The sequence below is a fragment of the Drosophila gunungcola genome, chromosome 3R (assembly GCF_025200985.1).
Source record: "Drosophila gunungcola strain Sukarami chromosome 3R, Dgunungcola_SK_2, whole genome shotgun sequence".
Lineage (NCBI taxonomy): Eukaryota > Metazoa > Arthropoda > Insecta > Diptera > Drosophilidae > Drosophila > Drosophila gunungcola.
Window position 1 is genome coordinate 26,561,765 of NC_069139.1, and position 14,801 is coordinate 26,576,565.

The 14,801-nt window shown below is 41.4% G+C and overlaps 3 protein-coding genes across 3 annotated transcripts; all 3 read right to left on the reverse strand.

Annotated features, from left to right (window-relative positions):
• Nucleotides 1-473: 473 nt before the first annotated feature.
• On the reverse strand, nucleotides 474-1,846 carry LOC128255423 (uncharacterized). Its single transcript, XM_052985025.1, has 2 exons — nucleotides 783-1,846; nucleotides 474-722 (listed from the first exon to the last, which is right to left on the reverse strand). Exons 1-2 carry the CDS (start codon nucleotides 1,807-1,809, stop codon nucleotides 526-528), a joined length of 1,224 nt encoding a protein of 407 aa, XP_052840985.1. The 5' UTR covers nucleotides 1,810-1,846; the 3' UTR covers nucleotides 474-525.
• A 5,021-nt stretch (nucleotides 1,847-6,867) lies between these two features.
• Nucleotides 6,868-8,377, reverse strand: LOC128262830 (uncharacterized). Its single transcript, XM_052997377.1, has 3 exons — nucleotides 7,887-8,377; nucleotides 7,486-7,608; nucleotides 6,868-7,424 (listed from the first exon to the last, which is right to left on the reverse strand). Exons 1-3 carry the CDS (start codon nucleotides 8,272-8,274, stop codon nucleotides 7,012-7,014), a joined length of 924 nt encoding a protein of 307 aa, XP_052853337.1. The 5' UTR covers nucleotides 8,275-8,377; the 3' UTR covers nucleotides 6,868-7,011.
• Nucleotides 8,378-11,288: 2,911 nt separating this feature from the next.
• LOC128261896 (uncharacterized) lies at nucleotides 11,289-14,475 on the reverse strand. Its single transcript, XM_052995837.1, has 5 exons — nucleotides 14,257-14,475; nucleotides 13,709-14,047; nucleotides 13,099-13,536; nucleotides 12,359-12,511; nucleotides 11,289-12,298 (listed from the first exon to the last, which is right to left on the reverse strand). The coding sequence occupies exons 1-5, from the start codon at nucleotides 14,462-14,464 to the stop codon at nucleotides 11,289-11,291; spliced, it is 2,148 nt and encodes a 715-aa protein (XP_052851797.1). The 5' UTR covers nucleotides 14,465-14,475.
• Nucleotides 14,476-14,801: the final 326 nt, after the last annotated feature.

Sequence of the window (14,801 nt, forward strand, 5' to 3'; positions counted from 1 at the left end):
AAACATTCTGCTTTGTACCTCCGTCGATAGTAATTTAAGCATTGACATTTGTCATGAACTAAGAGTCCTGCAAAACAAATGAAGTGGATTGTCCTAAATTAATTCCAAGCCAACTAAGCCCTCAAATGTAATCATTATTGACATTTTAAATTGCTTTTTTATTATTGATATTAAAAATTCGAAGTCAAATCTGGATAAAGACTAACAGTCATAATCATTTTCTATTTAATTATTGTCTTAAAGTATGCGCAAAAAAAGTGAAAGTATGTTCAATCCGTATTCGATCTCTGTCTAAAGACGTTTCCACAATTATTGTCATGAAATAAAAGTCCTGAAAGATTGCTCAAGTGGATTGTGAACAGAATTAAACCTTTATAATTACAAATTTATTTCGTTAACATATTTATTCAGCTCCCAAGCAAATATCTAGTCTACAATTAAAGGTACAAAATAGAATGGCTAATGGTCCCAAATCGTATTGAATTATTTTTTGTTTATTTCTTAATACAAAATACCCGTCTTAATTTAATGAGCTTCCAAGAAGCCCTTGGCATCGAGGATGGGTAATATTCTGTCAATCCTTCTCTGAATCTCTTTGCTTTCGTACATCGAATCCTGGAACTTAATGCCTTCTGGAGTATCCTGATAGAGATTAACAAAATCACAGTCCTCGCTGCCTTGGTACACCATAATCGGTTGAAATACGTTAGCAATTATAACACCTTTAAAAAAATAGATGTTAGAAAGATTGAGGGCATGAGGAACTTTGTTTCTGAACTTACTCAAGAATCGACGTCTTTCGAACTGAAGCTGGTACTCGAACAGACTGGGAAAGACCCCCTTATACGAAAGAGCTTCCAAGGTCCTTTTCAGAGCGTAGTAATGATACTGCACGAGCTCTGTTTCCTTCGCCAACACATCGATCTTCAGCGACGTGCTGAAGAAGTAATGCAGATCGACTACCGGAGATGTCCAAGAACTGAACTGGAAGTCAATGGGCAGGACTGTGGTGGGGTTGCCCTCATCGTCGTGCAGGTACATCACATTGGTGGTCCAGCAATCGCCGTGCACCAGTGTCTGCAGGTCCTTCTCCCCGACATCGACAGATCGGGCAGCATAGCCCATCAAGTTGCCGATGATGTCCTCCAACTTGTCCGCATAGCGAGTTCTCAAGGTCGGCTTGGTCTTCACGTATCTGATGAATGCTCTGAACAAGCCGACAAAGACCTCTGCGTAGCCCTTTTTTCCCCGCGAAAAGAAGTGCGATTCGTAGTTTCGGCTCAGGAGATCTGGCTCGCGTTGGTTCAGGATAATGGCAGAGGCATGGAACTTGGCCAGCATGTCCAGGACGAGCTTGGTGTGGGCCATGTCCAGTTGCTTCACTCTGTCAGCATTCGTGTAGCGCAGCGGAGCCAGATCCTCGAGGATCATGATGGTGCGCTCCCGGTCAACGATAATGGCCTCGGCCATCAGCTTCTCGTTGAAGTCAGCCTCTCGGAGTATCTTGGCCATCTTCGGCAGGACGACATCGTACATCTCCAGTTCCCTGTTGTAGACATCGTATTCCTCGAAGAGTTTCGCCTGGGGAGCGTCCGACGATACGGCTTGCTTCAGGATGTAGGACTTCTTCTGCTCAGACCCATCTCCCTGCACGAAGTCCACATAGACACGGGTCATTACGCCCACGAAGTTCTCGCCTTTCTCCGTCGCTGGCTTGGCCCATACTTTCTGGACTCGCAGCTTCGGGTCCTTGAGGAAATCCTGAAGGGCCTTCTGAATGTACTCCTCTGTTAGCCAACTCGGCAGCATAGTAACTGTTTCTTGGCTGCTGCGATATTCTGAGCTTTTATATTCTGAGCTATCCAGCACCAGTTTTTTATCAGTCAAGTCACGATAAGCTTGGTAATATTATAATATGCCAAGCACAGCCAGGGCTAATTACTATATAGTCTCCTTTTAATCAGTTCTCTGTTCGTCTGTTCAATGGCGAGAGCAGCTTTATGGCCAGATGACGGAGCAAATTTTATTATAGCATTTACCTACTACTAAAATCTGGTGGGCAAGATTTGCAAATGTTTGTTGTTTATACGAATATGGCTATACTCTCCCCGAAATTTTTTAACATTATTCTCCTTTTAAAAGAAAGGAGAAGAACGAACCCCTATGTTTTTATAAAATCAACACATCAGAATTCGTCGAGCTAATGGACATCCCATGGCAAATACATAATAACATTTATTTGCCTTAGGATCATCATGGCTTTTTGGAAGCATTTACCCTAACAAGATTTCCAGAAAACGTAACTTCAATATATGTATAAAGTACTGGTACTGTAGGATTAATTAAGTCAACAATTATACTCTTGCAGAGCGTACACTTATTCCAGACAGAAGTTTTCAACGCAAACGCAACATTTTTGACCCATTAACGTATATTCTTGATCAGCAGAGAAGTCGACCTAGCTATGCTCGTCTGTCCCTCCGTCCGCTTTTACGTAAACTAGTCTCTCAGATTTAAAACTTTCCTAATCACACTTTCAAAAAAGTATTCTTTCTATTGTAGGAAGTACCATATATATTTCGGCACGGGCCGGATAAGACGATTATAACATAAAGCTCGAGTGGAAACCAACGGAAAAATAATTGACAAACAATTAAAACTTTAATATATTTAAAAATATTAATATTAATATTTCAGAATTTTGGTTTCAATTTGATTATAATTGGTCAACGATATGTTAAAGTTGCCATAGGAATATTCAAAAATTCCTCAAAAGCTCGTCATAGCTTCATTGTTAAAACAAACACGCATAAAAATCGAAATATAGTTGCTCTTTAGTGAGTGAATAAAATTATTAAATCTTCTCAGATTTATTAGTTTATAGTCGTAACTATATTATATGTATATATGTATGCAAATTGTATTATAAATTTGTTTTTTTTTTCTTAGCAATAATGTAATACCTATTTAAATTATTAACCTCATACTTTTTGGTAGGCAAAAGCCTAATGTTCTAGTGTTTTGAGTTTTATGTACGCACTCATGACTAAAAGTTGCATGACCCAATAGCCTGCCAATCGTCAAAGGTCATTGATTTAGCGCGTATTTCCCGGCACCCTTTTTTTTTAACCAATGTATTAAAATGTATACATATATCTGCCAGTGGTTGGAGCGACACTTTATTGCAGCCTTTTGTCTGGCTTTGCATCAGGCCATATATGAGAGCAAACAGATGAATGTGCGCACCGATATTTGCTGGGCTAAATCATTTACATGTGTTGTCGGGAGATAGCAGCCAGTTGGCCCGAATCGGACTTAAGTGGCATTAGTTCGTCCCATGCCGGCGAAATATTCCAATTGATTACGGGGCGTGCGTAGTTGGCTGGCTAGCAATCGGCATGGCTTCTTGGGAGTCCGAGGCAAATTGTATTGCAAACAAAGGCAGGCCTCTGATAAGGAGCTGGTAAACATCGGGCCAAAAAGAGCCGCCCGCACATTTTTGGTCCGCGCCAGCTGTTCGAGGGACGGAGCTGCAGGGCGCGTCTGTTTGCGGCATAAATAAAATGTAAAAATAACAAATAAATCTATGTTGGAAGCCAATGTGTTTCATTGTATTCGCAAACAGGGAAGTTATTCTTGGAAATCTATTTAACTTGTGAATCGATAGTGCTGGAAATGAAGATGATGTTACTTTGGGGCTGTGAACATAAAAATGCGTACAATAAAACCATTTGGTTTCATAAATTTAGACTATTATGTAGTTTACTTTTTTTGGGTCCCATAAAATGAGAGCCTTATTTTTTTTTTTTTTTTTTTAATTTAATTTTTATTTACAATCTGTCTAATGACAATAAGTAAATTGTATCACTAATATTTACATAACAGGAAGAGCAGATTTCCAGTGAAACCTGCTATTAATTTAATTTCTCGTTTACTTAAATTTACCTATCAGGGAGATCAAGAATGTGGAATCTTTTGAGTCTTCTGAATGTTAATCTATTGTCTACTAGACCTAGGGCTAAATTATTTACATGATTGTGAAGTCTGTCTGTATATTTCTTACTATATTTTTTTATCTTTTCTTTAACAGTTGGAATATTTAGATCGTTATGAATATTTGCATTGGTTATATAATATGGAGCGTTAACAATTTGTCGCAAGGTTTTTGATTGGTAGCGCTGAAGTATTTCAATATTTGAATTGCTAGCTGTTCCCCAGAGTTGGATAGCGTAGGTCCAAACAGGCTTCAAAATGGCTTTGTAGAGAAGAATTTTGTTTTCCAAAGTGGCTGCTGATTTTCTACCTAGTAACCAGGACATTTTCAGTGTTTTCAGTTTGAGTTGTTGTCTTTTCGCTTTTATGTGGTGTTTCCATGTTAGTCTGCGGTCGAGGTTTTAAATTTTTAAATTTAGGTATATATAAGGAAAATATAGGTATTGGAAAACAAGACACCTTTGCAGTCATATTAAAAACTTAAGAATTTTTGCCTAGATCATTACCGATCGGCAATATTTTTAAAAGTTAAATTTACAAAAATGGCGGTAAAGAATGAAAAAATCATCGTATTAGCTAAGAACAGCAAGAAAAAAAAATCAATTTTGGGACGTGTTTTAGCATATCAATTTATATATTACAAATACGATTTGGAAAGTTTTATGATGATAGCTTTTACACAATGGTGATAATCTGCAAGATACTTGTCAGCTATAGGATATAGAAAAGGATTAGATATCATGCATGAACTATGCATTTAAGAAGACGAAAGCGAAAGTTTCATGGCTGTAGGTTTTATTCTTAGTCGTCTCACGCTTTCACGCGATATTTGATTCGTTTAAAACTTATGATTAAAATGCCAGAACATGCTAGACTTTTTGGCATAATTCTTTGTGAAATTAACTTATCAAAGCATTTTAATTTTTTTTTTGTTGCTCAAACACATTAGCGGTAATTGTTCTATCAGCTTTCCTTTCAGCTTTACTCAATTACTACAAGCGTACTTCAAATATTTATGTAAAGTGTCAGCCATAATATCTAAAGTTAATTGCCAATTCCAAGGGCTAAATATTTATTTCCGAACTGTATAGTTTTAAGCATTTCTAGACACAATTGAACTTCCATATTTTGGCCCAGGATTGAGCGTTAGTAAACAAATTGATTCGACCAAATTGAAATGGCTTCTCGGAAGGCAAATCCCCTTTGTTTGGTAAACAAAGGCAATGGCACTGATAAGAGCCCGGGTAAAAACGAGTGCCCAGCGCCACTCACACGTTTTTGTTTTCGTTTTTATTTGGTCAGCAGTGTTTGTGGGAAAGTGCTTGTTTGCTTTCATCATAAACAAATTGCTTTATGCCTATCCGAGAATTGTTTACGTTGGTGAATCCAAGGGGCCAGAAGGAAAATTATCTCAGGAAAAATCTTTTAAACTTGTAACATAACATCTGCAAGAATTTAAAACATTAATAATCTCGTAAGCAAAAATCGTGTGCAAATGTACTATTTTGATTTACAGGGGATGGCTTTCAAACAATTATATATGTTTTAATTTAATGTTTAGTTTTTTAGGTTTTTGGTTTGTCTGAATTAAGTTTAAAGAAATGTTTGATTACATTATGAACAGGGAAAGAAAATAAACACTACTTTTTTTTAACTCAAAAATTAGGCACTTATAATATCAGCAAAACTTATAAATGTACCATTTGGTTGCTACTTAGATCATCCTTTGAAGAACGCAATTATCTATTATTTGTATACCCTTGCAGAGGGTATTATAATTTCAGTCAGTTTGCAACGCAGTGAAGGAGACATTTCCGAACCTATAAAGTATATATATTCTTGATCAGCATCACTAGGCGAATCGATCTAGCCATGTCTCTGTCCGTCCGTCTGTCCGCCCGTCTATCCGTCCGTTTCTACGCAAACTAGTCTCTCAGTTTTAAAGCTATCTGCATGAAACTTTCCCAAAAGTTGTCTTTATATTGCAGGTAGTATATAAGTCGGAACGAGCCGGATCGGACGACTATAGCATATAGCTCCCATAGGAACAATCGGAAAAATAAATGAAAAAAAATTTTAACTTTGCTGTTTTTTAATTTTTTTTTAGTCCGTCGACGTATAGTAGTCGTAAAATATTTCAGAATTACGGTTTAAATTTCATCAAAATCGGACAACTATAGCATATAGCTACCATAGGAACAATAGGAAAAATAAATGAAAAAAATTATAACTTTGCCGTTTTTTAAATTTTTTTTTAGTTCTTCGACGTATAGTAATAGTTAAATATTTCAGAAATATTACGGTTTCAATTTCATCAAAATGGGACGAATAGCATATAGCTCCCATAGAAACAATCGGAAAAATAACGAATATTTAATAGCTGCAAGGGTTCGGTTTGCCGAAGATTGCTTCCTTTCCTGTTATTTTTATGATTAATGATTATTTTTGAAGTATTATTATATTAACTAATGACAGAATTGGGTTGCTCATTTCCAAAAACTTCTTCAAGTGTTTTGATAACGAATTTTTAGTATTAAACACTTTGCTTACCCCAAGCTCTCCAGATTTTTATTTAAGCTCTGGATCGATTAGGGTTGTAATAATTTTTGATTGTACTGACTTGAGTTTAAAGGAATTTTTGATTACATTATGAAAAGGAAAGGAATATATTAAATTTCTTGATTTTTTTTAACTTAAAAAGGAGGCCCTTATAATAGCAAAGCAATTTTTAAATATATCATTTGGTTGCGATTAAGATCATCTTTTTAAGTACGCAATGATCTTTTTTGTTATTTTTATTTATGAATTCATTTCCCAAAACCTCTTCTTTGTTTCCCCCAATTTCTCCAGATTTTGATTGTAGCTCTAGATCGCTTAGGTTTGCGCGATAAAAATGTAATAAATAACTTTATTAGGATACAAATAAATTACCTAAGCTAATGACGATGTCGCCGTCGGGTAACAATTCACTAGGTTTCAATGTTGCTGGCACAAGTCCATTTGGCTCCCTCGGACCCCCTACTGTATTCTCTTGCTGATCGTGTCCAGATAATTGTGGGCGTTGTAGGCCTTACTCGTGGCCCAGTCCTTGCTGTAGCTATTGCCGCCGAGCTCGTGAGGAGACCCGGATCCGGAGCTGTACGGGGAGTAGGAGTTGGAGTAGCTGCTGCTGCCCACGAACTGGGAGTAGTCCGTGGGATCGTTCTCGTAGACGTGCGAGTGCGTCTGCACCAGGTGCGGATGGATCTTGCACATGGTCTTGTACTTGAGGTAGTGGATCAGCCAGCCCACGCCGCCCACCAGCAGCACGTTCATGCCCAGCACGCCCATCAGCATGCTCACCAGGGTCATCTTCAAGTGGGCGATCTTCATCAGAATGATCAGCGGCAGGATGATGAGCCACTTCTTCTTCTTGCGCTTCAAACGGGCCTCTAATGGGGGAAAATATCTAAATGAATTCGGGGCTGGAAATGGTATTTTGTCAGAACCCACCGGATTCCTCCATGACCCGCGCTCCACTCTCGCTGGACAGCTTCAACTGCAGTCCGTGATTGCGCCCGAACGTCTCCATCGCCCTCTTCAGGAACTTCAGCACCAGCGTGAGCTCGCTGTCACCTGCAAAACAAACACGGCGGCGGTTAATTAACCGCACGAGAAATGCGAAAGAGCCAACGGCTATAATTGCTCAAATTAATTTACAGCCGGATGGGTGGTAAACATCCGCGCAGTGGGTTATCCATTCAAACAAGCGGTGAGTGCTTCGGATACTGACCAGGCGCAGGTGATCAATTACAGTCCCCGACCGCCGCACAGAGATCCGAGCTGTGGATTGGCCCGAAAACAACTTTCGATTGCGGACCCAGACGCAGACGCAGACCCCGACTAAGACCCACCTTCCAAGCTCTTGGCGTCGTTGAAGACGACCACCTCGTCGGCGGGCTCTCCCAACTGGACCAATCTCAGCCAGCGGCCCTTTTCCGTGCTCAAATCGCGTCCGTACTCGTTTGGGAAGAAGCCCAGGCTGTTGGTGGCCAGCTTCCAGATGAGCCTGCTGGCCTTGTACTTGATGCAGGACACCAGGCTGCGGGTCTCAAAGCACTGCTTCTGGTTGCGGGCAATGTAGGCATCGCCCTGGATGGCCCTTGCCGCCGAGGATCCAGCCGACCTGGCCATCGATTCTGCCAGGGAAACAGGCAATTGCTTTGTGGTTTCTTCCTCGGCGTGGCAGTAGTGGAGCAGCACCAGCAGCAGCAGTGCCAGCACAATGCGACACAGCAGCATGTCTTGGATGTGATTCGATGTGACCGCGTTGATATGACTGGGATCACTGGGGCACCACCGCACGGCTGAGTGGACGAGTCGCAAATGGCAGCCGAGTTGTGCTGGCTACTCCTTTTATCGCGCAGCCGCAACCGCAGGCCAACTCCAGCTGCAGCTCTAGCTGCTGCTCTAGCTGGTTTTCCCAGCTAATGTTCATGTGCATGTGCAGTGTGCAGTGTGCACCGGAATAGCAATTCCTGCTGCCACTGCCAATGAAACTTTCTGGGTCAGAGTGGCTCCAAGAGGCGATTGCTCCGTGGCGATCAGCTATCAGCGGTCCGCGATCTCTGATCAACGCTCGATCGGCAACAAATTGAATCGCATTGTCGCGGGATTATGAAGCCAATGTCGAGCAACAGGCAACCGCCAATTGACCGCCTTCCCGCTGCGTGTACGTAGTGCAGTGTAGTGTAGTGTAGTGAGTCGTCCCAATGAAAGCCAACGAAAGTGAATCGTGGTGCAGAAGCATAACCATATCGCTGGCCTGGCGCCACTGGCAGTGACAGGCAAACAGGCGATCCGACGAACGATGCCAATCAGAATAAGTGCAAATGTGCATTTATGCGAGTTTAAGCTGGCCACCGAGTGGCTATTGCATCGTGCAATTTGCATACTTCAACTAGGCCTGGGAATGATTTGCCAGAGCTGGGCAAAGACCGTCTTAATTACCGACCGCAGACACGGGATGCTGAATGCTGAATGCGAAAGTTGTTGTTGTCGGAGATGCTTTGCCATTGCCCCTGTTGCATTATTGACTAGTGAAAGTAACAATTGGCGCAGCTTGTTGACTCTTTTTGCTTCGAATTCTCGAGCGGCGCTGACTGACACCGCTCGCAATGCAATTGATTGGCCTGCAGATGGTGGTCCGCTGCTGTCAGTGGTCGCACTTAATGAGAATGAGGTAATCGGATAAAGTGACTCTGGGCTGGCTTTCGGCTAGAATCCATTGGCCCCGCAGCTGCGAAGAAAGTTGTCCGTTTTCTGGTGGCCAATTGGTGTAACCATTGTTGTTTCAAGCCAGCCTCTAAAATATTTGGCCGGCAAGCGGCCAGCAATAATTGCCAAAACCCACCCCACATCCAGCCCGATTTTATGGCTACATATTAAATCACGAGGCGCACGCAAACGTGCGGATATTCAGAGGATTTCGGATCTTGCTCTGCAATCCACAGCCCCGAAACCACTTTTACGAGAAATTACAAAGGCGGTGAGAGGCTGAAACCGAGACCGAATTGCCTGGGCAATTAAGTAAATCCAAGTGCCGAGATTTTCGGGCCATTTGGCTGTTGCAGCAGGCGGCCGGATGGGCTGATAATTGTCAAAGTGCCAGTGGCCAGGGAGAACTGGCCACCAGACAGACCTGGGTCGTAAAGACGTGGTAATGGCCTTGACCAGTTTGATAGTGAAATTTTCGTTCGGGGGCACCTGTCCGATTGAGTTGATCCTCAACTTTAAGTACGAAGCTGTTAAGCAAACGAAGAATACTAACTCTTAATCGCTCTTTATTGACGGCATTTCTCAAGTGCACCCGTTTAATTTATTTGCTATTAAAGCTCGGACAATAAAATAAAAATGCCTTATCCTTTCATCCTTAACATTTTATGGTATATATACATTATATTTCCATTAAACTGTTGAAAATAATTTTTTTATATAGCCGGTGACTATGCAAATTAAACTCGTTCTTCTTCACATAAATAAATTAAAAAGTTTCGGTAAACTGAACTGAACTCGTGTTCCAAAGAATTGTATTCTATTTCAAATTGGATATAGTATAGATACATTTTAAAATTGACAAAACTGTACAATCCAACAGCCTGTTCCAAAAGTGGTCCGAAATCTGAAATCGTGACGATCTAAAAAATCTTAGGCTATAATCGTATGCGTTTCAAACTTTTGACTGAAACTATAAAACCCTTGCTTATTCAATTTGATATCAAATATTTTATATGTTGTAGGAGCGATCGTTACGACTTTTTTACCTCGTTAAGTAGTGTTTTTGTTTGACATCAAAAGCGTTTGTTTTAAATAAAGTCAAAAACCCCAATATTGGGACCATGGTTTTTACAAAAAAACTTTTACCTATACTTGAGTAATAATTTTTTTTAACAAACTACGTTTGGCAAGACTTTAAAGCTAAACTAAAGGAGAAGAATTAAAAAGATTTCGAATGGTTTCTTATTATTTATCAATTGTTTTCTCTCTTACTGTTTTAAGATAACAGCCCAACTCTACTTCAACAGGAGTTAATTGATTAATTTCATTACTCTTACTACAATTGTGACTGTAAATATATATTTGGTGATAATGTTTTTGGAAACATGTAAACTTACCTATACGAACATAAACTGTTTACATGTGCACGCGGAGTCTGAACATATATGTATAAATATATTATATTATATATATAGTCAAATAAAACATGATTTTTAAATTACCTCAGTAAATTCCCATTTTAGTACATTTTACTCTTTTCGTACATGTAGTACTGCCGCCATCTTACGTTCACTATTGAAAACAGCAAAGCCAAGCCTTGCCACTTCAAATTTGCTTCCTTGACCTACCAAAAGAGGGCGTCATACAACTCATGTAGAATACATGTCATACTGCTGTACTTATTTTATATCGGTTGTTCGAAAATAAAATTAAACAAATAAATTGTTTACTATATTGCAGTGTCCGATTGATTATGAGCTTAAAACAAAACTAAAGTAGGCTACTTTTATTATTATTGCTCGAAATGTTCATCAACAATGAAGATCCGTAAATCCCATTAAACTTTTAGCTAAATAGTCCCGACTGTAGTTTATCGTTTTAAACTTGAGAAATGTAGGAAATGTTTTTAAAAGCCATATTTTTCATTTCTTTTTAAAATAAATCTTAAAAAAAAACAGTTTTATTTATTCTAAAACAAGTAATAGGAATGAAATGTATTTAACAACTTAGGAATAGTTTTTTAACAGACCTAAAGCCAACTAAATGAGCACGTTTTGATTACTTCTAGCTCGTAACAAACGCATAATCAGAGAGTTCTTGTCGAGCCCGTAGATGGAGGTCTGACCACTGGACTCCGAAAATGACTCATCCGCCGCGTAGTCCGCGTTCGCGGTAGTAGTTGGCAACTGGTTGGAGGCCACTGTGGTGGGCGACTCGCTGCCAGTGGTTTGGCTATTCAACTCCTCGGCTTCAGTGGTCGAAGATGGCGGTGCAGCAGTGGTGCTGGAGTCAATGCGGATGGCTGGCGGACCACTTGTCTCCTCGGACTCGGTGGTGGATTCTTCACTTGCCATTTCCGCATTCGAAGAGGCAGTGTCTAAACTGGAGATGGCTAATTCCGTAGTCAAATGCTGGGTGCTGCTGGACGGCTGAGTGGTGCTTGGAACAGGTGTGGTTGAGGTTACCTCTTTGGCTGTATTTGCAACATCCAAATTTAGTAGCTCTGTGGACGCCATGCTCAAAATGGCTGGAAGTTTTAGTGGCGTTGCTGCTGTGGTTTTGCTCGTTGAGGTATTAAGAGTGCTTGCTCCTTTCGCTGGAACAGTCCAGTAAGGCAGTGGATATTTCTCGCTATGCGCTTTCTTGAAAGACGTAGGTTTTTTGCGAAAAAAGTCCTTGACATTGTCGAGAGTTTTCCGTACCAGCCAGTTGTCACTGAAGGACCAGGAAGAGTTTTCATCTGCTTGCACGTGTTTGGAACCGCTTGGTCCACCGAAACCCGAAAATCCCGCAGTAGCCAGCTCTATTTTGCGAATTTTGCGATTATTAACTTCTAGGGAAGGGGAAGTGGCCTTAAAAATTCTCTTATATGGTGTGGTTGGAGCCTCAGTGGATGTGTTCTTCAGCACAGTTTTTCCAGGTATGTTGTGCTGTGTTTCGGTGGTGTTCTTTTTACTTATCCTAAACACAATGCGTGGCAGTATTCGACTTCCCTCAGTAGACACTTTACTGGGCTTCAGGCATTCACCCTTATGGGATAACTTCCAAACTGCAGGACAGAGTGTGTTATACTTTACTCCATATATACCATAAGAAGGACTGAACTTACTGCTGTTGGGGTCCTTGCAGCGCACTCTCTCCAGATAACACTCGTTGACGATCGTGTGATCGATGTCATTGCGAGTGGCACAAATGGGCTTATAGACTGCAGGGCAGGGCTTCTCACAGCGACGACAGACGCCATTGTGGGAAACAGTCCATGCTGTAGGGCGGGCAATGATAATTAGGATATGCTTGAACAACAAAGTATTAAAAGTCTTACGCTTAGAAAAAACTAGTTCGAAAAGTAAATACATTTAACAAGCAAAGGAGGGAGACAAGAATAAAGGGAACACAGAAAGCTAAATTTTAATTTTCGGAACAACTATAGAGGTAAAAAAGTACTATAACTAAAACCAATAAAATAAAATATAATGAACATCTGGAAAGTTAAGTGGAATCGCGTGTTGGCATAAAATGCACATTTAAAGTTAAGTGGCTTGCTAATTCCGTGGATTATCAAAATCAATATCAGCACTGACAAGATTGGGATTGAAAATAGTATCAAACTAAATTTTAAGATTTACATGGGTAGGCATTACATTTTGACCCCAGGTTTACGTTGGGTAAATTAAGACTTATATAATTATTAAGTTAGGACAGACAAGGGAATTAAATAACGAATGATTTAAAAAAAAAAACTCATTGGGTCAAGTCGGCCTTGTTAACAGTTGAGCTAATGTGGCAGTCGAATTGCAATTTTTTGCCAAATTTAGTCTATTCGGTCAATAGTGCCCCTGAAAAGCTTACCGTTTCCCACTTTTTGGCTATACTCCATCAGTTCGCAGACGTTGGTAAAGGTGCGGGTCTGTCCCTTAAAGCTTCCGCAAACGGACCCATTGCCGAAAACGCACGACTTTACGGGGCTCTTCGCAGTTCCCTGGGGCCGTCGCACCTTCGGTTTCGGGGGAACCACCACGTAGGGCTTCCTGGCGGGCAGCGAGTAGCTCTTCTCCATGGCGCCCGTGTGGCTGATGAACTGCGTGTGGAAGGTGGAGGGGGCGTAGATCTCCACGGCGTCCTCCGGTATCTGGAAGTCTTCCGCCTGAGTGGACAACCTTCTGCTTTCGTGGCTCCGCTTCGTGCGCTCCGCATCCAGCTTGGGCTTGGCCTTTGGCTTCTGGTTGCGGCTGTGCTTCATCTTGGTGCTGTCCTCGCCACAAAGGCCCTCGGAAACGATGCGCCAATCTGTGCGCAGGAAAAACACAGGAAGTTATAGTCGATCGCAATCGCATTTCATAACAAAGGGGGCGGCGATATGGGGTACGTTTAAACAAAATTGGGTCAAATCTGGTCTTGGCCGCCATTTGTTGCCGTGGCAAAATAAAACTAGAACACTATGAAAATAAGTACTACTCACTTCGCTGGGTCTTGATGTTCTCGGCATTTACCAGGCACTCGTTGGAAAAGGTAGACTTGACACCCGCGTACATGGCGCACACAGGGCGATAGATCCTGGTGCATGGAACAGGCACAGGTGGTTTCTGGCTACTGTGGGGCACCGTGTTGGCCTTAGGACATACTCCCCATTGGTGCACCAGCCAATCCGATCCGGTCAGGCAGGCGGTACGCATCATTTCGCAGCGGCTTTTGAAGGTCTTGCGTTCCCCTGACTGCGAATTGACACCACAGACTGGCTGGTATCTTGAGCTGCATTCGAACTCGCAGCTGGGGAAACAGTATCGCAGGGTCACATCATCTATTAAGAAAACAAATAATAAGAAAAAGGTATGTAAAATTAGCGATATTGAAAGACATAATTAATTTCTAAGCTTAAACAATCATGTATCAGCAATGTATTTTATTTAATCTTATTGGTAAATATTTTCATTGTTTTGATAGTTGTCCGCATTGAAGCCAACAAAAGTTCTCATATGCAAATCGCAAATTAAAATATTTATTACTCACATAGCGGCCCGTTCATGAGGTTGCCCCGCTGGGCCTTTCGAAGGTCACACTCGTTGCTGAACAAGAAGTACATTCCATTGTGCCGACTTTGGGCGCAGGCTGGAGTGTCATCGTCGGAGCAGAGCATGCTCATTTGATTGTGATCCTGGGCGGCGGATGCCAGCAGCACTTGTATAAATAGCCCCAAACAGATACGCAGCCCAGCCATGTTCTTGCAGTTCTGAGACAGTTGCGAAACTTAATGCAATTCGATATGCGTCCGGGCCTTTTATATGCCGGCAATGGCACGCGTCATGTCCACAGTTCTTCGACGAGATGATATAATCGCAGCCGAAATTCTGCAGACATCACATTGCGCGATAAACACGCTTGGCTTGGCATCGGCATTCTGCGAAATTTGTCACTGCCCGATAGATGCTTCGATTGTCCGGATTCGCCCTATTGATAGCGCCAGCCGTCAATTAGAAGCATCCAATGTGCGGATTGCAGACTCTGCGGCTACGTGATATTCGCTCGATTTCGGAAAGCCCGCAAGATAAGCCGCA

Bases quoted from the DNA above. Each gene is read 5' to 3' on its own strand.
- LOC128255423 (XM_052985025.1), bottom strand. From the start codon at position 1,809: ATGCTGCCGAGTTGGCTAACAGAGGAGTACATTCAGAAGGCCCTTCAG. The intron at 723-782 runs GTAAGTTCAGAA...ATTTTTTTAAAG, and splicing joins CGAAAGACGTCGATTCTTGA to GTGTTATAATTGCTAACGTA.
- LOC128262830 (XM_052997377.1), bottom strand. From the start codon at position 8,274: ATGCTGCTGTGTCGCATTGTGCTGGCACTGCTGCTGCTGGTGCTGCTC. The intron at 7,609-7,886 runs GTGGGTCTTAGT...TTTGTTTTGCAG, and splicing joins CGACGCCAAGAGCTTGGAAG to GTGACAGCGAGCTCACGCTG. The intron at 7,425-7,485 runs GTGGGTTCTGAC...TTCCCCCATTAG, and splicing joins GCGGGTCATGGAGGAATCCG to AGGCCCGTTTGAAGCGCAAG.
- LOC128261896 (XM_052995837.1), bottom strand. From the start codon at position 14,464: ATGGCTGGGCTGCGTATCTGTTTGGGGCTATTTATACAAGTGCTGCTG. The intron at 13,537-13,708 runs GTGAGTAGTACT...TCCTGCGCACAG, and splicing joins GAACATCAAGACCCAGCGAA to ATTGGCGCATCGTTTCCGAG. The intron at 12,299-12,358 runs GTAAGTTCAGTC...TCTGTCCTGCAG, and splicing joins CTGCAAGGACCCCAACAGCA to TTTGGAAGTTATCCCATAAG.